Here is a 23,595-nt window from a genome sequence, read left to right as displayed (position 1 = left end):
ACTGAGAAAGGGACGAATCACTTCATGAAGTGATTCGGTTCAGTACGTTCACTCAAAAGATTCGTTCTTTCGAACGAATCGTTCGCGAACAACACAACACTAGTTGTAAGCGCTTTGTGACCCTGGTCTGGAAAAGCGCTTTATATATTACTTGGACAAAAGTAGTTTGATATGAAATAATTGATATGCAACTAGTTATGTCCCAAATTAAATGAGTGATCACGGCCTGTTGAACTTTCAACGGTCTCTATGACACTTATTTTAACATGATTAACCCTTCACAACAAACAAAATACAATTGCATTAGATTCAACTCAGCTTTCACTTTTCTAAAACACGTAGCCAATAATTTTTTTTTGAAAATCTCTAGTTATGCCATTTATTTTGGTTCATTAAGGTTTCAATTAAAAAGGTCAAATTAAAACTGAATGGATGGTAGTTCATAATAGGGTAATATCTAATGTTAATGGTGTTTTAAACTGATTATAATAACACTTATGGTAAGTGGTGTCCTTTTTACGTTCAAGAAGTTAATTTTTATATCATAGACGTATACTCTATAGTTGATAAGAATGTGAATTAAATGATTCCACTTCTACAAAAAAATGTGAGCCTGGCGTTGATAATGTAAAACCTTTTTAAAAACGGTCATCTTAACGGTTGAATTGATGCCCGAAACAAGTGACGTCATTACATTTTTCCTTCCTTTTTTTTTAACTACTCCCCCTGTCTTCGAAAACGTCCGCCCAGTTGAAATAAATAAAGCGGCTTCACTGTCGCAGATCATTCGCAGTTTGACCACTCGAACTACTACAATGTCTGGACGAGGGAAGGGCGGCAAAGGACTTGGGAAAGGAGGCGCCAAGCGCCATCGCAAGGTTCTCCGCGACAACATCCAGGGAATCACCAAACCCGCTATCCGCCGTCTGGCTCGCCGTGGTGGAGTGAAGCGTATCTCCGGCCTGATCTACGAAGAGACTCGTGGTGTGTTGAAGGTGTTCCTGGAGAATGTCATCCGTGACGCCGTCACCTACACTGAGCACGCCAAGAGGAAGACCGTGACCGCCATGGACGTGGTCTACGCTCTGAAGAGACAAGGACGCACACTGTACGGCTTTGGAGGTTAAATATGAACGACAACGAAATGACACAAAGGCTCTTTTAAGAGCCACACACTCCCTTTAAAGAGATGAATCCTTGTTCACTAGTTCCACTGCTTTCTCGATCTAATTTTAATGGATTAAATGCAAATGAAAACTTGGTAATTAGCGATAAGTCAAATGGGATGAGATGAACAAACTGTAAAAGGGTTTCATATTTATAAAACATGTTATTCAATCGCACGAACTCGGATCATGAGTTGTGACCATAACAGAAATGTTTCAAAAACTGAAACGGACTCCTGTTTGTAACCTGATCCAGACTTTATTTAATTTTGTAATTATTTATTCTGCTGCAAAAATGGAATACAGACTATATACAGTATACCCCCGTTACGTTCCATCTATAACAATGACATTTAATTATTTATCCAAGTTAATTGTAACAATACTGACAAAAACTAATTGAAGTTAAAAGAAAGTCTATTTTCCGTGTGTTAAATTCTTGTGTGTAAATATATTTGTTTTTTCAGTAATAAACTGGTAAATATAAAATATGTGTCTATGTTGTATTTACTGATATTGAAAATATCTTCAAACTAATGTAAAGAATTATTATTTCAAATCTGATTCCTCCAATCAGTAGCGACGTTATGTTCGTGTAGGCGGCAGGCGTGCACAAGTGACCAATCAGGCGGGGGAGAAGAACAATGCGTCTAGGTGACGCGCGTGCGCCTGACGGTTTAAAAGAGGAGCCAACGCTGCTCTCGCTCACACTTCTCTGTTGAAGACAACTCTACTACAATGGCAAGAACCAAACAGACCGCTCGTAAGTCCACCGGAGGAAAAGCTCCCAGGAAGCAGCTGGCCACCAAGGCAGCGCGTAAAAGCGCCCCGGCCACCGGCGGCGTCAAGAAACCTCACCGTTACAGGCCCGGCACCGTCGCCCTGAGAGAGATCCGTCGCTACCAGAAGTCCACCGAGCTACTGATCCGCAAGCTTCCTTTCCAGCGTCTGGTCCGTGAGATCGCTCAGGACTTCAAGACCGACCTGCGCTTCCAGAGCTCCGCCGTCATGGCTCTGCAGGAGTCCAGCGAGGCCTACCTGGTGGGTCTGTTCGAGGACACCAACCTGTGCGCCATCCACGCCAAGAGAGTCACCATCATGCCCAAAGACATCCAGCTGGCTCGTCGCATCCGCGGAGAGAGAGCTTGAAGCAGCCCCTCCATCACAACGGCTCTTTTCAGAGCCACACACCTCCAATAACGAGCTCATGGTTTAACACACATTTCTCAGTGTGTGTGTGAACAAAGGTTAGCACTGAAGGCTTCAAGAAATATCAAACATCTTGAATCAGACTTTCATTTCATGTGAGAAACACATTTTTATCTTTGTATTTTCTTGACTATAACAACTATAGTGACGTTAACATTTGTTTTCAGTGGACTGATCACATTGGAGTTTTTTTTGGGAACATTTAACTATCAAAATAAAAGTGACAAAACAACTTCAGGCACCATAGAATGGCTGCCTTGGTGCTTCTTGGTTCTGTATTTCTGTTTGTTTTATTTTGGCTGTTTTATTCTGTACTGACGAGAAAAACAATTCCTTATGTTTACAACACTGGAAATAAAAGTTCCTCTTTGAACTTTTGTTGGATTAATTGAAGTTCAAACCACAAGTCCTTCCAGTGATGACATTAAGTGTTTTTTGTGTTTTCTTGCGGGCACTATAGATAGATGAACCTTATAAATCTAGTCAAAAGAAGTTATAGGACAAAACGGGCGTATATTTTGAACAATCAATAGATCCTCAAAGAAGTCTGGATGATTACACAAAATGTGGAATATATTTGATGCTCCATTCCTGGTCAACAGAACAGTTAGATTTCACCTTCAGTTTCATATCAGAATCTATGTTTATTAACTTGAATATAAACTACAAGAAGTCGCCTGTGTTCATTGATCTTATATTTGAGGTATTTTATAGTCTGTTAAAATCAAACTTCCAGACTATCAGCATCAGAGTGGAAGTTAAGATTGTTAAATGTGCAAGAGAGAATATATACTGTATATGAAAATAAAAGCGGCATGAAACGATGTTGAATTATAGACAGTTCTCTTTCTATTTTATATTTAGAAAACATGTGTCGTGTAATCGAGCAGCAAGTAAGTCAAGTGACATCAAGCGGCGCCTGTAAGTGTGTGTTTGCTACTTGAATCAAACGTCAAAAAGTTTTCAACACACGTCAAGAAAAGTCACATTAAAGATATTTAGATGTGAGACAAGAAGAGGCTTCTACCTTAACAACATGGTTTGAAGATGTTTTTATTCATTTTACAACTTTTATAGGAGAAAAACGAGGAAGAAATCAGCGAGTACGAGCGCTGACGACAGCAAAGAGGTGAAGTTATGACGATTCACAGCAAATATTGCGAATCTAATTAAAGTGTTTGTTTGTTAAACGGGAAAATAAACATGTCCGCTTTCACACATGTTCAGTAAAATATAGATTTTTTTGACCCATGTTGTTGTTTTTCGGTGCAGTGAGACGCTGCTCGCTGGAGCTGCAGCCGCCTTCACTCTCCACGGTTCTCATGGTGAGTTTAAATCCATCCCACTCCCCGCGCATGTCAGTCTAGTCTGACCCGCGTTAGATTGAGAATCTGAGATCATGGCAGAAGTCGCTCCAGCTCCCGCCGCCGCTCCGGCCAAAGCCGCCAAGAAGAAGAAGACGACGAGCAAGGCCGCCAAGTCTGGCCCCAGCGTCAGCGAGCTGGTCGTCAATGCTGTGTCCGCCTCCCAGGAGCGCAGCGGAGTCTCTCTGGCCGCCATCAAGAAGGCTCTCGCCGCCGCTGGATACGATGTGGAGAAGAACAACGTTCGCGTCAAGACCGCTGTTAAGAAGCTGGTCGTCGCAGGAACTCTCGTCCAGACCAAGGGCACCGGAGCTTCCGGCTCCTTCAAGCTGAGCAAGAAAGAAGCTCCTAAGGTCAAGAAAGCTGCACCTAAAGCCAAGAAACCCGCAGCAGTCAAGAAACCAGCAGCGGCCAAGAAGGCCAAGACCGCCGTGAAGAAGACAGCAGCCGCCAAGAAGTCCCAGAAGAAGGCGGTAAAGAAGCCAGCAGCGAAGAAAGCAGCAGCCAAGAGTCCCAAGAAGGCCGCAAAGAAGGTGGTAGCCAAGAGCCCCAAGAAGGTGGCTGCGAAGAAGAAGCCAACAGTGAAGAAATCTCCTGCCAAGAAGGTCGTTAAACCCAAGGTCAAGAAAGCAGCTCCCAAGAAGAAGTAGATGCTGAAATCTCTCCTTCCATTAAAGGCTCTTTTCAGAGCCACCCAACTCCTCTACAGAGCAACTGTCACTGCAACATGTCACATGCTGTCAATAACACTCATTCAAGTACATGTGACATGACATTAGTTTAGACCCATGTTCACCTGTATAGTTTATTTTCACCTTATATTGAACTGTGTACAGGTCATTCAATATCAAATTCAACCATATATATATATATATATATATATATATATATATATATATATACAGGTATATATATATACATAACACTTATTGTATATACATACATAAAGGAAATGAACCATGTAACCATGTATTTTGTTTGCACATTGTTTCAATGTGTTTGTGTATATAGTAAAACAAACATGACAACAGTATAACTAAAACATATTTAAAAGTTAATAAAACAATAAGTGCATAAACTGCAACATCAAGTTAATTATAACAGGTTATTGTTTTCTGTATAGTTTGTTTTCACCTTTATTGACCTGAATACATTGATAATAAATATCAAATCATTAAAAAAAAAAGTTTTAATTCATAATTATGTATTTACATATACAGTACATCAGCTAAATGGTGGAATTATTTATTTAAAAAACATATTTAAAAGTAAAAAACAATAACATATAGTTAAGAAATCAAACCTATGTATATTGCTTAGGTTTAAACAAAATGTGTTCATTGTGATACTGGAGGAAAGTTTAGTCAAAGTTAACAACAGGAGATTCATTTATATAAAGTACAAAACTAAAACCTATATAAAAAAAACAAAAAAAAAACACTTTATGTATAGACTATCGCAACATCAAGTTAAATATAACATGTTAGTGTTTTGTGAATAGTTTGATCCATTTTAATGGATACATTTATCAGAATATCCTAAAGAAGTCTAAGACACGATCATTGATGTCAAGATCCGTCAAAATTGTTTCTCATCTTCCTATTAAGAACCGCATAACTTTTCCATTTAAGGCATCTCTTTGGATTTATCAGTTTATACAAGTATGTGATCAATAAAAACGGTGTTGTGTTTACCTTTTAAGGATATATTTTATTTACTATTGTTTTGATAGTTGAAGAGCTTTGTGATCCTTGTCTGGAAAAGCGCTCTACAAATATAAAGTGACTTACTTACGAACGTTCAGTTTAAGCTCATATGTGGCCACGCCTCTGAAGGCGACTCCTTCGCAAACTCTGCCTTTCATTGGAGGAAAGCTTTAAGCGCGAGCGCTTGCTGTGAGCAAGAAAGAACCGCCCTCTATTCACGGAACTATAAAGACACTGTCCGATAGACATGATCATCAACATTTTCTACAACCATGAGTGGCAGAGGCAAAACTGGAGGCAAGTCCCGCGCTAAGGCCAAGTCGCGTTCTTCCAGAGCTGGACTTCAGTTCCCAGTCGGTCGTGTCCACAGACTGCTGAGGAAGGGAAACTACGCTAAGCGTGTCGGCGCTGGTGCTCCCGTCTACATGGCAGCTGTGCTGGAGTATCTGACCGCTGAGATCCTGGAGTTGGCTGGAAACGCTGCCCGCGACAACAAGAAAAGCAGAATCATCCCGCGTCACCTGCAGCTGGCTGTCCGCAACGACGAGGAGCTCAACAAGCTGCTCGGAGGAGTGACCATCGCTCAGGGTGGAGTGTTGCCCAACATCCAGGCAGTCCTGCTGCCCAAGAAGACCGAGAAGGCGGCCAAGAAATAAGACGCACGAACAACATCCTTGAAACTCAACGGCTCTTTTCAGAGCCACACACATCAGCTATAGAACTCAGTCATTGTTCTCATGAATCCACTTGCGTGGATTGTGGAAAACCAACAATCACATGTGATTAGTTCTTCGTGATAACTTCATTATTTGCGCATTTATCTCAATGAAATCAGTTTTCTTAAAGATATATTTAAACATTATTACTGTATTGTTGACATCCTTCATCTTATGTCGGCAACATGAACATTGATCTACTTTTTTGAATTGAATTCTGTGCCACTAGCTACTATAGCACTAACTAGTTTGGATTGCACCATTTTTACAATCTTTCACTTGAGAGCCATATGGGTGGTGCCAATCTAAACGCGTTCATGAAAAATTATTTGACGGGCTTCATAAAATGACTGTGGGCCACATTTGAGTTGGACTCGATTGTACACAGAAGGAAGTTTAAAATGTAGCGTCACATCAGTTGTTGCCGCAGAACGGAAAATGACATTTACGTTCATCAATCGAGGCTGCAGCGGTGGTGGGAGCTCGGTTTACACAAGTAACGTGGACTTGTAAGTCTTTGTCGACAGTCAACGTCTGCCTCGTCACTCTTTCTAATAGACAATCAAAATGAAACAATTGTATTCATAATTGTCTGATAAATTCTGAGAATATAACAAACTAAATGTTTAAAAATATATATCTTAATTCGATATCAAAAAAAGTTATTCCCCTGCATGTACATGAATTATTCACATTGGCCTAAAGTTTCCTGATATAAGCATTTATATATAACCGGATGGTTATTTTATTAAAAAAGCGAGTAAACAAATCGGTACTTATTTACAAAGTATTGTACGATTTTTCATTGAACATACTAACAAAACTAACGTGCGCCGTTAAAACAACACATGAACTCAAACAATCAACCTCCATTGATAAACAAATAAGCCCGCCACTTTTTAAAACAGCCAATCAGAATAAGGAAACCACACACTCGCCAGAGCAGCAGCACGATTATAAGAATGTCCGCTGAGCTGAAGTTACTCATTCGGTATCGAGCCTCGTCATCATGCCTGATCCAGCCAAGCCTGCGCCCAAGAAGGGCTCCAAGAAAGCCGTCACCAAGACCGCCGCCAAAAGCGGCAAAAAGAGGAGGAAGTCCAGGAAGGAGAGTTACGCCATCTACGTGTACAAGGTGCTGAAGCAGGTCCACCCAGACACCGGCATCTCCTCCAAGGCCATGGGCATCATGAACTCGTTCGTCAACGACATCTTTGAGCGCATCGCCGGAGAAGCGTCTCGCTTGGCTCACTACAACAAGCGCTCCACCATCTCTTCCCGGGAGATCCAGACCGCTGTGCGTCTGTTGCTGCCCGGTGAGCTGGCCAAGCACGCCGTGTCTGAAGGCACCAAAGCCGTCACCAAGTACACCAGTTCCAAGTAAACCTCGCTCCTACAACCCAACGGCTCTTTTCAGAGCCACTCACTCCATCTCATGAGCTTTCGTCGTGTGTCCAAATATTAATTGTATGGTTTCAGATTGCCACGTTAATTCTAACAATCAGTATGGGATCATGACGGTACATCATAACATGCCTTCCCCCCTCTTCTCGTATCGATTATTTTGTTTGTCTGAGATGTGCGGCTTGTTTGAGGTGAGCTTTCGTGGGTGTTTGCTTGAAGCCGCTGATATCTATTCTCCGCAGTGATGTGTGACCGTATGAATCACACGTTTACAACACTGCCATTAAAAGTTTGGGATTCTGATTACGACATCCTTGCAAATACTTGATTAGCCCCACCTGCTGGGTCAAAAACGTATTTTAATCGGTATATGTTCTTTCCAGTGTTACAAATTAAACTCGTTTTATGCACTGATGATAAATAAATTAACAGCCATACACTAGTCATTGATTAAGTAGCTCTAATCTTGTGAGATACTGATAAAATGTGCTCCCAAGCAGGTCAAAAGTGCACCAAAGACACTGTTTTAGAATCTATCATATTGCGCTTTGTAATGCGTACACTGCAAATGCATTAAAAAAAAGTTGACATGAGTTTTAAAATCCAAATTAGGTTCATGATTGTGAATTATCTATTTAGATTCCACATTCTTTCTACATGGTGAATGTTTATTTTAAAACAAAATGATATATACATATACAATATTATAACATACACCTATAGACTTATAATAGGCTAAAATGTCAACATATTGAAACAATATTCAAGTATATTTCCTGACAGTGAGGTTTCCTCACTAATGTTCTCATCAGCTGGTGATATTTTGGACTGTGAGATCACTCCTGTTACTCAAATCTTTCTTATGTGCAAGATTAACGGACCTCCATAAAGTGAGTTTGATATGGAATATTTGCACCGCAACCTGTCCTCGTCTGTTATGTCCGAAACTAAATCAATGATCACGGCAAGTCTAATTTCCAAAATTCTCTTGAGCTACAGCGTTTTGTCTGTTGGGATCTGATGAGATCTTATTTTGATGTCTTGCTGAAATGAAAGTTATTTTAGGATGATTAACAACATCTGTCACTTCCCTACACCCTACTGTCCTGTCACAACCAAGAGAAGAAAATAAAATATATATTCAACTCAGCTCTCACTTTTGGAATTGATCAAATACACACGTGTATCAGATCCCATTGTTTCAGCTTCCTTCATTCATACAGAGTTGTTTTCTCTTGGCAGAGAGCTTTATGTGAAAATCTGTATGTATGCCTCATCAACATGTTCAGGGAACATTCCATCTGATAAACAAGAGAACCCATCATGTGATAACTCGTTAGAAAAAATTATTTTCTCAGATTTCAAAATTTAATTTCCAGTGCATGTCAAGGCCATATTAAAATCATTTAATTTAAAATAATACAAGTACATTACTATTGTTAATCATGTTCACAATCATTGAATCTTAACACAACTGGTTGATTAATGACACAAAAAGCACATTTCAACTTAACCTTGAACAGGTAGTTGATTGAAGTAAAACCGAAACTAAGCGGATCTAACTCAAGTATGTGAGCATGACCCGAACCTTTATTTAAAATGACCACTAAAAACCAATAACTAAAGTTATTCGGAACTCCCGCAAGAATAGAATAGAGACATGTTTTGTTTGTATATTTATATATTCAGATTCCATCCACCACAATGGCATTGCATTCTTTGATATATTTCTTACAATTACAAAACTTTGACAAAAAACAAAGTAGAATTATAGTATTTGAACCTTTTAGAAGTTGTCACTTGGTTTTTAGTGCGTTATAATCTTGTGTGTAAATATATCTGGCTTAATGGTGGTTTTTTTCAACTAATAAACTAGTAAATATGTTCAGTTTTGTGAATATGTTTCAATGTTCTTTTTTTTATTTTTTTTTTTTATAATTTCCCACAATTTCATTAAGAAAAAGTACATTCTGTTCTCGATTTGAATTAATACAAAAAAAATATGGAATTATGAATGTAATATCACAAAATCATGCTATTGGTCAAAAATCACCAAAACTCACAGGGAGTTGATTCCAATAAAAGTGAAACTAAGCGGATCTAACTGTCAAGTATGTGCTTGTAACCTGACCCAAACCTTTATTTAAAATGAACAATAACTAACACACACGTTATGTTGCAAAGATTGAAGATACAGTTTTCTTTGTTGTATCAGTGCATTCACATTCTATGACCTTAATTACCTATATTTTTAAAAAGTGGTATTAGATTAGATTACTAACAATGACTAACTTAGTTTTTTACAATTACCAAGCTTTGACAAAAACAAATGTAGAAATTCAAAGACCTGACATTTTTAAGAGTTTAATGTCTTCTGTTTTTTAACATCTTATCTGATATTAAATTCACTCGAAAATAATTAAAAAGAATAAATGCATTTCAAATCTGATTCCTCCAATCAGTAGCGACGTTATGTTCCTGTAGGTGGCAGGCGTGCACAAGTGACCAATCAGGCGGGGGAGAAGAACAAGGCGTCTCAGTGACGCGCGCGCGCCTGACGGTTTAAAAGAGGAGCCAACGCTGCTCTCGCTCACAATTCTCTGTTGAAGAAGACAACTCTACTACAATGGCAAGAACCAAACAGACCGCTCGTAAGTCCACCGGAGGAAAAGCTCCCAGGAAGCAGCTGGCCACCAAGGCAGCGCGTAAAAGCGCCCCGGCCACCGGCGGCGTCAAGAAACCTCACCGTTACAGGCCCGGCACCGTCGCCCTGAGAGAGATCCGTCGCTACCAGAAGTCCACCGAGCTACTGATCCGCAAGCTTCCTTTCCAGCGTCTGGTCCGTGAGATCGCTCAGGACTTCAAGACCGACCTGCGCTTCCAGAGCTCCGCCGTCATGGCTCTGCAGGAGTCCAGCGAGGCTTACCTGGTGGGTCTGTTCGAGGACACCAACCTGTGCGCCATCCACGCCAAGAGAGTCACCATCATGCCCAAAGACATCCAGCTGGCTCGTCGCATCCGCGGAGAGAGAGCTTGAAGCAGCCCCTCCATCACAACGGCTCTTTTCAGAGCCACACACATCCAATAACGAGCTCATGTTTCAACACGCGTTACTCAGGAAGTTCATTTAAAATCAAAACTTGATTCATCTTTGTAAAATATCTAATTGGTGTAGATCGTGGGATCTGAACACCAAAGCACAATCAATATTTGTGGTTAAATCTGTTCATTTCGAATAATGGTCTTAATTGACTGAACCTGCAGTAGGTGAATTCAAATTAATGACTTGAGCAGAATTCATGTCTCAACAGTTGTAGATGATGCTTCAAAATGCCAGTATAAAGTCAAATATTTAAAACTTTTCAAAGTTAGTGAAATGATCCAAGACAGAGCTTCAAACATCAACTTTTGTTTAGTCTTGTTTAAGGTAAAGTCTAACTCATGCAGCTCTGCATTGGCAAGGACCCGGCATGTGTCCTGCAACATTCTCACAAATGTTCTTTGTCTGTGTGAACAAAGGTCGGCACTGAAGGCTTCAAGAAATATCAAACGCCTTGAATCAAACTTCCATTTCATGTGAGAAACACATTTTTTATCTTATTTGTATTTTCTTGACTATCATAACTATAGTGAAGTTAAACCTTGCCTCAGTGGTCTAAGATCACATTGGAGGTTTTTTGAGAACATTTAACTATCAAAATAAGTGACAAAACGACCTCAGGCACCGTAGAATGGCTGCCTTGGTGCTTGGTTCTGTTTTTCTGTTTGTTAATTTTGTGTGTTTTCTTGTTTCAGTGTTTTATTCTGTACTGACGAGAAAAGCAATTCCTTATGTTCACAACACTGGAAATAAAAGTTCCTCTTTGTTGAACTATTATTGGATTAATTGAAGTTCAAACCACAAGTCCTTCCAGTGATGACATTAAGCATTTTTTGTGTTTTCTTGCTGTCACTATAGATAGATGAACCTTATAAAACTAGTCAAAAGAAGTTATAGGACAAAATAAGTGACATTTTAAACAATCAATAGATCCTCAAAGAAGGATGATTACACAAACTTATGTGGAATATATTTGATCCTCCATTCCTGGTCATCAGAACAAAGTTAGATTTCAATTTCATAACAGAATCTTTGGTTATTTAATAACCTACAAATTAATGTTCATTTACTTGAATATAAAATACAAGAAGTCGCCTGTGTTCAGTGATCTTATATCACATTTGAGGTTTTATTTTATTGCCTGTTAAAATCAATCTTCCAGACTATCAGCGAAAGAGTGGAAATTAAGATTGTTAAATGTCCAAGAGAGAATATATACTGTATATGGAAATAAAAGCGGCATGAAACAATGTTGAATTATTGACACAATTCTCTATTTGTATTTAGAAAACATGTGTCGTGTAGTCGAGCAGCAAGTAAATCAAGTGACATCAAGCGGTGCCTGTAAGTGTGTGTTTGCTACTTGAATCAAACGTCAAATGTCTCCACATAGGTGAAGAAAAGTCACATTAAAGATATTTAGATGTGAGACAAGAAGAGGCTTCTACCTTAACAACATGGTTTGAAGATGTTTTTATTCATTTTACAACTTTTATAGGAGAAAAACGAGGAAGAAATCTGCGAGTACGAGCGCTGACAACAGCAAAGAGGTGAAGTTATGACGATTCACAGCAAATATTGCGAATCTAGTTAAAGTGTTTGTTTGTTAAACGGGAAAATAAACATGTCCGCTTTCACACATGTTCAGTAAAATAATGATTTATTTGACCCATGTTGTTGTTTTTCGGTTTGAAAGACGAAGAGAAAACACGAGAGGAGCAGTGAGACGCTGCTCGCTGGAGCTGCAGCCGCCTTCACTCTCCACGGTTCTCATGGTAAGTTTAAATCCATCCCACTCCCCGCGCATGACAGTCTAGTCTGACCCGCGTTAGATTGAGAATCTGAAATCATGGCAGAAGTCGCTCCAGCTCCCGCCGCCGCTCCGGCCAAAGCCGCCAAGAAGAAGAAGACGACGAGCAAGGCCGCCAAGTCTGGCCCCAGCGTCAGCGAGCTGGTCGTCAATGCTGTGTCCGCCTCCCAGGAGCGCAGCGGAGTCTCTCTGGCCGCCATCAAGAAGGCTCTCGCCGCCGCTGGATACGATGTGGAGAAGAACAACGTTCGCGTCAAGACCGCTGTTAAGAAGCTGGTCGTCGCAGGAACTCTCGTCCAGACCAAGGGCACCGGAGCTTCCGGCTCCTTCAAGCTGAGCAAGAAAGAAGCTCCTAAGGTCAAGAAAGCTGCACCTAAAGCCAAGAAACCCGCAGCAGTCAAGAAACCAGCAGCGGCCAAGAAGGCCAAGACCGCCGTGAAGAAGACAGCAGCTGCCAAGAAGTCCCCGAAGAAGGCGGTAAAGAAGCCAGCAGCGAAGAAAGCAGCAGCCAAGAGTCCCAAGAAGGCTGCAAAGAAGGTGGTAGCCAAGAGCCCCAAGAAGGTGGCTACAAAGAAGAAGCCATCAGTGAAGAAATCTCCTGCCAAGAAGGTCGTTAAACCCAAGGTCAAGAAAGCAGCTCCTAAGAAGAAGTAGACGCTGAAATCTCTGCTTCCATTAAAGGCTCTTTTCAGAGCCACCCAACTCCTCTACAGAGCAACTGTCACTCAACATGTCACATGCTGTCAACACTCATTATTCAAGTACATGTGTGAAGACATGAGCCAAGTTCACCTGAAAAGTCGGTCTATTTTGACCTATAATGAAGATACAACTAAAAACACGGATCATTAAATATGAAATAAACAATTTATATGTTATAAAATAACATTTATACATATATAATGTTTTAAGAAATCAAACCTATGTATATTTGCACATTCATATGTTTCAAAAACTTGTTTGTTGAGATACAGTAGAAGGTTTGGTCAGTGTCAACATCAGGAGATTCATTTTTGGTAAAATAAACATGACATAAGTGTAACTAAAACCTATTAAAAAAGATAACAAACAACAATGCATAAACTGCCACAGTTAAATAAAGTAATTTTTATTGAATAGTTTAATCTTTTATTCTACTTTAATGGCTAGATTAATCATAATATCCTCATAAGACGATAATTGACTTCTAGATTTTATACAAGCAGCTGGTGCTTGAAAAAATGTTCATCTTACTTTTGTGAACCAAAAAACTTTTACATTCTGTGAAACTTTAACACTGCATGTGATCAATAAAAACATACTAACGTTCAGTTCCAGCTTATATGTGACCACGCCTCTGAAAGCGACCCCTCCACAAACTCAACTTTTCATTGGAGGAAACATTTAAGAGCGAGCGCTCGCTGTCATTGAGAAAGAACCTCCCTCTACTCACGGATATATAAAGACACTGTCCGTTAGGCGCTATTATTCATTGAACGTTCCTCGACATTTTCTACAACCATGAGTGGCAGAGGCAAAACCGGAGGCAAGTCCCGCGCTAAGGCCAAGTCCCGTTCTTCCAGAGCTGGACTCCAGTTCCCAGTCGGTCGTGTCCACAGACTGCTGAGGAAGGGAAACTACGCTCAGCGTGTCGGCGCTGGTGCTCCCGTCTACCTGGCAGCTGTGCTGGAGTATCTGACCGCTGAGATCCTGGAGTTGGCTGGAAACGCTGCCCGCGACAACAAGAAGACCAGAATCATCCCGCGTCACCTGCAGCTGGCTGTCCGCAACGACGAGGAGCTCAACAAGCTGCTCGGAGGAGTGACCATCGCTCAGGGTGGAGTGTTGCCCAACATCCAGGCAGTCCTGCTGCCCAAGAAGACCGAGAAGGCGGCCAAGAAATAAGAAAGTGAAACGACATCCTTGAAACTCAACGGCTCTTTTCAGAGCCACACACATCCAACTATAGAGATCAGTCATTGATTAAATTCGTAACCTATTGTTTTATTTGGTGTATTAACGCACTTCATGTTCAAAGAAAAATATTCCTATTTAATCCATTATTGATAAACCGCTAGACCAGTGTTGAGCAACAGTTGTGTTTAGGACACGAATAAAAACGCAGCAGCAAAATCTCGTCAACTAACGCAGTTAATGGGTGTTAATCAGAAACATCGTGTTCTCACTTATTCCCTATATATAAGTTTTATTTAAACTGTTCAAAAACAAAGTATATTTTGGGCACATTTTAAATGAGAAAAGCAGAGCTCGCTGTATCAATGAATTATTAATTAGTAAAATTGATAATTATGTTTGTCTTCATATAATTGCATTTTTCCTAATATGTTGAAACCAGGAAGTAGAATACTGATTATCTTGTTTGCGACTCAATTTATCTCAGTTTTCTCTGTCTTCCTTCACCAATCATTTATAAGTTATAAATAAAGCACTGACCGAAAAATACAAAATAAACAATAATAACTATGGTGCGTTGATTTGCATGATCTGAGGCTGTAAAGGAGATGAATTATTGCCATAAATTATATTTAAAAAATAGATGAATCTAACCTGCCCTTTGGTCAATTATTCCCATTGTCCGGACATTTCCTGATACAAGCAGATAATAGTGAGCCAACAAATAATAATTTATGTATTCATACACGCTTGTGAAATATAAAAAATAATTTGACCACGTTACTTAAATTCAACCTAATTCAACTGTTAAGACATAAAATGTACACAAACAATTGAGAAGCAAATCAGCCCGCCACTTTTTAAAACAGCCAATCAGAGTAGGGCAACCAGGCACTGGCCAGAGCAGCAGCACGACTATAAGAATGTCCGCTGAGCGGAAATCGGTCAATGCATCTTCTATGTTTTAACAGATAATTCTAATATACAAATAACGATGACCAATAAAACATACAATATGAAGACAATAACAAAAACTATGTATATAAAACAACACAGTGCACTAGACACACCTAACGGCCAGTAAAAAATACTTGAAGACATGGTTTAACTAACTTAAAAGTTAGGAGCTACTGAAGTGAACTATATAGATCAGGCCTGACTTGTTAGTTATGCTAACTTTATTATGCTGACTTGTTAGTTATGCTAACTAGTCAGTCCTGAATATATTGTTCTTTGAACAGCATAACAAATCCTTTGTTGTATTTACAAAACTGGCAATAAACGTCTCTCTCTGAGAATGAATCATCGCAAACTAATGTCACATGCAAAACACGATAAAACGACAGTGATTCAGTATCTGATCTTTTCACAGTATAAATATTTAAGATAAACATTTGTTAAGTTCTGGTTCGTAGCGTGTCTGGTCGTGTGAGTGGGGAACTGTGAACTATAACTAACAGTTATTAGTGGTGAATATTTATCGCTACCACGCAGTTTTTTGATCGATAAAATGAATATTTTGACTCGAACATCGAAACTTTGAAACTAATTAGTTGTCCAGCAAGAACTGATCAGAGCATCATCAGTCGTGAATCGTTCTAATCTGACCTCAAGCCAGCGAGCAAAAGCCGGTGACGAGCCTTGACCGTCCTTTCATCCGATAAGATTCTCTTTTTTTTTCTTTATCTCTACAGACAATTTTTTTCTTTCTTTGGCCCAGGTTCAGCCATAGCAGCGCAACGGCGGGTCTCTCGCTTGTTTCAATGCTTAGCCCTCGGTATAAGATAGGTGATAATGAGGTGATGTAAAGAAGTATGTTGTTTACATTTTTTGTGGAGCATGTTCCTATCATTCCCAAGAACTTTTAAAGTGAAAATAAAAAACACACAAAACACCTCAAGTCACGGTATATGAGTCATGAGTCAAGGTACCAAAAACTATCCATTGCTGCTTTAATATCAATGTGAGTAAAATGATTAATCTTGTGTAAGAAGACTTGAGCCTGAAGTTAATGTATAATGTAAAACCATCTTTAAAACGTCTACACATTTTTTTTTTTTTAAATCACTGCACCTGTCTTCGAAAACGTCCGCTCGGTTTAAATAAATAAAGTGGCTTAAATGTCACGCAACACTTGCAGTTTGAATACTCGAACTACGATGCCTAGCAGAGGAAAGGGCGGCAATTAAGTAGTATCTTTGGAAAGTGACAAACAAAGTAAATCAAGCATCATATCAACACGCTTTTCAAAAAAAAGTAAGTGCGGATCTTTACTTGTGAACGAACACTGTGCAAAGACAGTCGCCTGGGACATGGCGTCCTATGGCTCACGTTTCACCCAGAATTGGGTGAGGCTTAAATATACGGGAGAAGGAGGACCTCCGTCCTGTGAATATGTGTGAAAGGGGTCTTATTTAAATCTGGCTGGATAAATGCCAAGGATATTTATTCCTTCATACCACTTCCGAACAGGAGAGAGTTCGAGCTCTGTTTTTACCAAGAACCCGAATTGAGGAAATTCTTAGAAAAGTACACGAACAACATAAAAGACAGCAGATGGAAAGTGTGGCAGATCGACTCGTCTGTCACAATCGACATCATCAACATAGTTGTGAAATTTTGGACAGGCAGAGTTTCTGATCAGGACGTGGCTACTTTCCTGGGCAGATTCTGCACAATCCTCGAAGAGCCTTATAAACCTTTGGATGAGTTTGGAATCTGGTATGGCATCCGCAAATATAGGGTTAAATTAAACAACACCAACTCTGGAGCCGCACGGATTCCAATGGCCCTTACAGCGGAAGAATATTCTACCCCGGTCAAGCTACAAGGTGTTTTGTATGTGACAGCACGGAGCACCAGGTGAAAGACTGTGTTGAAATAAAGTGCTGGAAATGTGCGGGCCTTGGCCACAAAGCCAAGCTTGCATGTAGCCTGTGTGGGGGGTCGCATACCTTTTTCCAGTGCCCCAAAGCATACAATAACATCGATAAAAGCCAGAAACGATCTAATCCAGTTGCCTCTACTGGGACCACCAAGTCAAACCATCCAACAGAGGGCGCTAAAATACCATCTAATACCCCTCTGACTGTCGAGTCCCGGAGACAGGAGGCACAGAAGACCCTCAACGTTCCGGTAGGAAGAGGCAGAGGAAGAGGAAGAGGATTTTCCCATCGACTCTCCCAGGAAGCAACTCCAGGAAGCGCGGCGGAGGAACAAGTGGTCGACAGGAGAGGAGGACCAGCGGAGGCAGCGATTCCACGGCGCAGCCCACCAGTCCATGCAGCAGAGGTCCAGCTTCCTGTGACGAGTGAAGACAGCAGCAGCAGGAGCAGCAGCAGCGAGGGTCGTGGAGACGAGTCGGAAAGTGGTGATTCAGATTCCTTTCGAAGTGAGGAATCTGTCACTGACGAGGGATCTGGTGAAGACGAGGAGCAGCCAGACGCCGCGTCGAAAGTTCCCACGGGTCACGTGAGTTGTAAACGAAACCGAGTATCCCCGAGTGAGTGTGTTAATGTCTGTGAGAAAAAAGTTCGCAAATTGTAATTCATCGATATTAATATGGGCGTCATCTCCGTGGCAACATGCAACTTGCGAGGCATTAAATCTAAAGGAAACAGAGACGCAAAAATCAACACTCTTATCCACACACACTATGACATTATATGCGCACAAGAACTGAGACTCACGACGAGGAAAGATGTAGAACACGTGACTCAACTCTGGACAAAAGGATCATCCGCGATCTCCATAGGTTGTGATAAGGCTGACGGTGTTGCAATATTTTTTAAGAACAAAATTGATATTTTTAAAACAAGGGAAATAATCCCAGGACGAATTCTATTAGTTGATTGTTTTTATATGGGCACTAAATTAAGAGTCATAAATGTATACACTCCTCCAGACGCTGCCACCAAAGTAAGGATTTTTAAAAAAGTACAAGAATTGTTGACTGCCGGGTATAATACTGTATTGTGTGGTGATTTCAACGCATACACAGACGAAAAAGACCCCTGAAACTGCCGAGAGAGGGGAAAGCACTGAAGGAGTTGAGTGAAAGTTGTGACATGAGAGATGTTTTTAGAGTTTTGTACCCACACAAAATAGATTTTGATCAATTCCGATCATTTAACAGTTGAGACGGGATTACTTCTAGGAGACTGCGAACAAAGAGGTTATTGGAAGTTAAATATTGATGTACTACAAGAAAAAGACGTCATAGAGGAACTAATCGCTGAAATGCATCTAATCAAGAACCTAGAGGTATTTTTTCACTCTAAGCGTTAACTCTGGGAGTATATGAAGGAAAGATTAAAAATGTTCTTCAAATACAAATGTAAAGTTTTGAATAAACAAAAAAACCAAAGGTACAAAGAACTCATGATGGCGTACATAACTAAGAAAACAAAACTCAATATAACGATGGAAGAAGAAGAAGAGATGAAGAACATTCAATCGGAATTGACCAAAATGAATGATGTGTCACAACATTTACGAATACAGACCGGGATAAAAGATAAAGACGTGTGCAATATAAACCAATTAATTAAAAAGTACAGAACTAATCTAAGTAATAAATACATTTCAACAATAAATAATGAAAATGGTGAACAGGTCACAGAAGAAAAATTAAAAAGGGAAACGATCAAAGCACTTTGTGAAGAAATGTATAAAGAAATCGAAATATCAGAAGCACAAATGAAATATTTTATAAATGACAAAGAAATACCAAACCTTCAATACAACAACTCTGAAATCGCTATACATGAAGTAAAAGAAGCCATTTTGCAGTTAAATCGAGGGAAAGCTCCAGGTCCGGATGGACTTCCTTGTGAGTTTTATCAGTTTTGTGTTGAAGAAATTTCTCCGTTACTTACTGTAGTTTTTAATGAAGGAATAACATCAGGGATCCTCCACCCCTCCTTTTACAAAGGTGTGATGGCACTTGTTTTAAAAAAAGGAGACTGCAAAGACCTCAACAACTGGAGGCAAATAGCTATGACCAACATTGATTACAAAATATTAGCAAATATCATAATGAACCGACTGAACCCGATTTTGGGAAAAATTATTGCACAAGAGCAAACCTGTGCAATAAAGGGGAGGTTAATGTGGGACAATCTTGCAACTGTCAGAAATATAATGGAAAATAAACAAAACTTTTACATTCTAACACTAGATCAAAGGAAAGCTTTTGACTATGTATCCAGAGATTACTTGTGGCATGTTTTAAAGAGTTATGGTTTTAAACAAAGTTTTATTGATAAAATCCAACTGTTGTATGCTGATTCCACTGTGCAAGTTAATGTAAATGGAACTTTAACTGAACAGTTCTGCATAAAAAGAGGCGTCAAACAAGGCTGCCCTCTGTCTGCAGCATTGTACGTCCTCGCTATTAACCCTCTCTTGAGAAGGATTAAAGAAGACCTAAGGTTAAAAGGAACCGACACAACTGATGGAGAGAGGGTCGTAATAATGGCGTATGCAGATGACATTGTTGTAGTCGTAAATAATCAAACAGAGTTGGACATTATAAACGAACATCTATGTAATTATGGAAAAGCCTCTGGAGCTAAATTGAACCAAAACAAAACCGAGAGTGTGTGGTTTGGTGAAATAAATAACAAACCAAAGATTAATATAAAAGACCAAAATGAAGTTTGTATTCTTGGAATCATGTTTTCTAATGTATGTAGCTACGAGGAGAACTGGAAGAAAAAAGAAAAAGAGGTCATAGAAGAACTTGGAAAATGGGACAATAAAACCACAAATTACAAACTAAGAATTTCAATCATAAAGACCTTTGTGTTGTCGAAATTAATTTTCTTAGCAAATATCTTCCCTCCAAAAGCCCATACGATGAAGAACATAAATAAACAGGTAGTCAATTTTATTTGGGGAACCACCAGAGAAGTCACGACACGTAAACTACTCTATATAGACCGTATATACGGGGGACTCGGAGCAATGGATTTGCAAATAAAATTAAACATCGCTTTTTGTAGGAATATTACTTCAGCTATCAGTCGAAAAACAATTTGGATCGGTCTTAAATCAAGATGGGAAAAGAAGAAGGGAAGAGCAAGAAGTGGTTTCCCATATTACCATCTTATATATAGTGACTTTGTAACGAAATATGAACAATTGAAAATTAACTGGATCAATGACTCAAGTAAAAAGATTTACAAGTTAATTTCAGACATGTGCCACGGTGGTTTCCATGAATACAAGCAGCTGCAAACGTGCCACTTCAAAACGTGTGTTAAAAAGGTTTTCTCTAAGGATATATCTGAGAACACTGGGGACGTGATGTGGCAGGTTTCGGTCGGTAGACTCGCAGTCCGCGCAGTTGTCAAATGGAGTTGCTTCGTTAAAACTAAACAGTGTCCCGTCGATCAATGTCGGCAGGATGAGACCCTAGATCATCTTCTTTTGGATTGTCAAAGGACAAAAAGCATCTGGGCAAGATTAAAAAGTATTGGCCTGGACATTGAAATAAAAAGGAGCACAGTAATGTATGGAGTGTTGGAGAATATGCCACAAGAACAAAAAGAGTTATATTGGTTCATAATTTGTATTGTTGTTTGTAAACTCTGGAGGACACGGTGCATACTGCTTATTCACAATAAGGTCATATCAATTGAAGTCACTTTTAAAAATTTTTTAACAGAACTCAAAAGACAAAGGACAATGGACATGAATGGAAAAAAGTGTAGACAGTGGAGTATTTTAACCTTTTAGAATTAGATGTTAAATTTGTGTTTTAGAAATGTATTCACTGAAGTGTAAACATTTTTTTTTTTTTTGGCTCTTGTGTGTTTTGGACATGATGAATACGTACAGTTTTATGACCTTGTTATGTTTGTTATGACTATGTAATATTCAATAAAGTCATTTAAAAAGCGAAAGGGCTGCAAGGGAACCACCAGAGAAGTCACGACACGTAAACTACTCTATAAAGACCGTAGATACGGGGGACTCGGAGCAATGGATTTGCAAATAAAATTAAACATCGCTTTTTGTAGGAATATTGCTTCAGCTATCAGTCGAAAAACAATATGGATCGGTCTTAAATCAAGATGGGAAAAGAAGAAGGGAAGAGCAAGAAGTGGTTTCCCATATTACCATCTTATATATAGTGACTTTGTAACGAAATATGAACAATTGAAAATTAACTGGATCAATGACTCAAGTAAAAAGATTTACAAGTTAATTTCAGACATGTGCCACGGTGGTTTCCACGAATACAAGCAGCTGCAAACGTGCCACTTCAAAACGTGTGTTAAAAATGTTTTCTCTAAGGATATATCTGAGAACACTAGGGACGTGATGTGGCTGGTTTCGGTCGGTAGACTCGCAGTCCGCGCAGTTGTAAAATGGAGTTGCTTCGTCAAAACTAAACAGTGTCCCGTCGATCAATGTCGGCAGGATGAGACCCTAGATCATCTTCTTTTGGATTGTCAAAGGACAAAAAGCATCTGGGCAAGATTAAAAAGTATTGGCCTGGACATTGAATTAAAAAGGAGCACAGTAATGTATGGAGTCTTGGAGAATATGCCACAAGAACAAAAAGAGTTATATTGGTTCATAATTTGTATTGTTGTTTGTAAACTCTGGAGGACATGATGCATACTGGTTATTCACAATAAGGTCATATCAATTGAAGTCACTTTTAAACAAATTTTTAACAGAACTAAAAAGACAAAGGACAATGGACATGAATGATATAAAGTGTAGACAGTGGAGTATTTTAACTTTTTAGAATTGGATGTTAAATTAGTGTGTTTTAGAAATTTATTCACTGAAGTGTAAACATTTTTTTTGGCTCTTGTGTGTTTTGGACATGATGAATACGTACAGTTGTATGACCTTGTTATGTTTGTTATGACTATGTAATATTCAATAAAGTAATTTAAGAAGCAAGGGCTGCAATTAAGTTGTGTCTTTGGAAAGTGACAAACACAGTAAAACAAGCAAATATATCAACAAGCTTTTCAAAAAAAGGGAAGTGCAGATTTTTACTTGTGAACGAACACTGTACAAAAACAGTTAGTAGCCGGGGACATGGCGTCCAATGTCTCAGGTTCCACCCAGAATTGGGTGAGGCTTAAATATACGGGAGAAGGAGGACCTCTGTCCTGTGAATATGTGGAAAAAGAGCTCTTATTTAAATCTGGCTGGATAAGTGCCAAGGACATTTATTCTTTCATAGCACTTCCAAACAGGAGAGAGTTCGAGCTCTGTTTTCATCAAGAATCCAAATTGAGGAAATTCTTGGAAAAGTACACAAACAACATAAAAGACACCAGATGGAAAGTGTGCCAGATTGACTGCCTGTCCAACATATCACAACTATGTTGATGATGTCGATTGTGACAGACGAGAGTTTCTGATCAGGATGTGGCTACTTTCCTGGTCAGATTCTGTACAATCCTTGAAGAGCCTTACAAACCTTTGGATGAGTTTGGAATCTGGTATGACATCCGCAAATATAGAGTTAAATAAATAAAATAAAAAAACTCAGGAGACGTACTGATTCAAAATGCAGTCTCCCTTGGCCCTTACAGCGGAAGAATGTTCTATCACTGTGTTGAAATAAAGTAATGGAAATGTGCAGGCCTTGGCCACAAAGCCAAGGAGTGCACACAAGCATCTGCATGTAGCCTGTGTGGGGATCACATACCTTTTTCCAGTGTCCCAAATCATACAATAACGTCGTAAAAAGCCAGAAACTATCTAATCCAGTGGCCACTACTGGGATCACCAAGTCAATCCATCCAAAAGAGGGCGCTAATGCACCATCTAATGCCCCTCTGACTGGTGAGACCCAGAGAACGGAGACACAAAAGACCCTCAATGTTCCGGTAGGAAGAGGCAGAGGATTTTCCCCTCGACCCCCACCAGGAAGGAACACCCAGACAGCGCGTCGAAAGTTCCCATGGGTCACTTGAGTTGTAAACGAAACAGAGTATCCCCGAGTGAGTTTGTAAATGTCTGTGAGAAAAAAGTTCCCAAACTGTAATCCCCCGCTATTAATAAGGGCCTATGTGGTAACTTGTAACTTGCGGGGCATTACATCTAAAGGAAACAGAGACTCAAAAATAAACTTTCGTATCCGCAGAATTTAGAGGAAAATGAAAAAAAACAACTAATGAGTGTAGTAACTTAATATGAAGGTACTCCATAAGTGACATGGATTTGGTGACCATCAGAGTTGTAATTACAAA

The 23,595-nt window shown here is 39.6% G+C and overlaps 7 protein-coding genes and 2 pseudogenes across 7 annotated transcripts; all 9 read left to right on the top strand.

The window, feature by feature from the left end:
- Positions 1 to 815: 815 nt before the first annotated feature.
- Positions 816 to 1,127, top strand: LOC148088841 (histone H4). The gene has a single exon (XM_087782248.1). The coding sequence runs from the start codon at positions 816 to 818 to the stop codon at positions 1,125 to 1,127; it is 312 nt and encodes a 103-aa protein (XP_087638374.1).
- Positions 1,128 to 1,904: 777 nt separating this feature from the next.
- Positions 1,905 to 2,341, top strand: LOC148088840 (histone H3). The gene has a single exon (XM_087782130.1). It carries the CDS (start codon positions 1,905 to 1,907, stop codon positions 2,313 to 2,315), a length of 411 nt encoding a protein of 136 aa, XP_087638256.1. The 3' UTR covers positions 2,316 to 2,341.
- A 1,431-nt stretch (positions 2,342 to 3,772) lies between these two features.
- LOC148088839 (histone H1 pseudogene) lies at positions 3,773 to 4,389 on the top strand (annotated as a pseudogene).
- Positions 4,390 to 5,717: 1,328 nt separating this feature from the next.
- Positions 5,718 to 6,101, top strand: LOC148088838 (histone H2A-like). The gene has a single exon (XM_087781781.1). It carries the CDS (start codon positions 5,718 to 5,720, stop codon positions 6,099 to 6,101), a length of 384 nt encoding a protein of 127 aa, XP_087637907.1.
- Positions 6,102 to 7,170: 1,069 nt separating this feature from the next.
- LOC148088837 (histone H2B-like) lies at positions 7,171 to 7,567 on the top strand. The gene has a single exon (XM_087781895.1). It carries the CDS (start codon positions 7,171 to 7,173, stop codon positions 7,543 to 7,545), a length of 375 nt encoding a protein of 124 aa, XP_087638021.1. The 3' UTR covers positions 7,546 to 7,567.
- Positions 7,568 to 10,191: 2,624 nt separating this feature from the next.
- On the top strand, positions 10,192 to 10,638 carry LOC148088836 (histone H3). Its single transcript, XM_087781668.1, has one exon. The coding sequence runs from the start codon at positions 10,192 to 10,194 to the stop codon at positions 10,600 to 10,602; it is 411 nt and encodes a 136-aa protein (XP_087637794.1). The 3' UTR covers positions 10,603 to 10,638.
- Positions 10,639 to 12,514: 1,876 nt separating this feature from the next.
- LOC148088835 (histone H1 pseudogene) lies at positions 12,515 to 13,129 on the top strand (annotated as a pseudogene).
- Positions 13,130 to 13,975: 846 nt separating this feature from the next.
- Positions 13,976 to 14,377, top strand: LOC148088834 (histone H2A-like). Its single transcript, XM_087800418.1, has one exon. The coding sequence runs from the start codon at positions 13,976 to 13,978 to the stop codon at positions 14,357 to 14,359; it is 384 nt and encodes a 127-aa protein (XP_087656544.1). The 3' UTR covers positions 14,360 to 14,377.
- Positions 14,378 to 19,843: 5,466 nt separating this feature from the next.
- Positions 19,844 to 21,994, top strand: LOC148088833 (uncharacterized). The gene is made up of 2 exons (XM_087785949.1): positions 19,844 to 20,950; positions 21,260 to 21,994. Exons 1-2 carry the CDS (start codon positions 19,844 to 19,846, stop codon positions 21,992 to 21,994), a joined length of 1,842 nt encoding a protein of 613 aa, XP_087642075.1.
- The last annotated feature ends 1,601 nt before the right edge of the window (positions 21,995 to 23,595 follow it).

The sequence above is a fragment of the Callionymus lyra genome, chromosome 1 (genome assembly GCF_982586985.1).
Source record: "Callionymus lyra chromosome 1, fCalLyr1.hap1.1, whole genome shotgun sequence".
NCBI lineage: Eukaryota > Metazoa > Chordata > Actinopteri > Syngnathiformes > Callionymidae > Callionymus > Callionymus lyra.
Note: the sequence above shows the minus strand (reverse complement) of the source record. Positions and strands in the feature narration are given on the sequence as shown.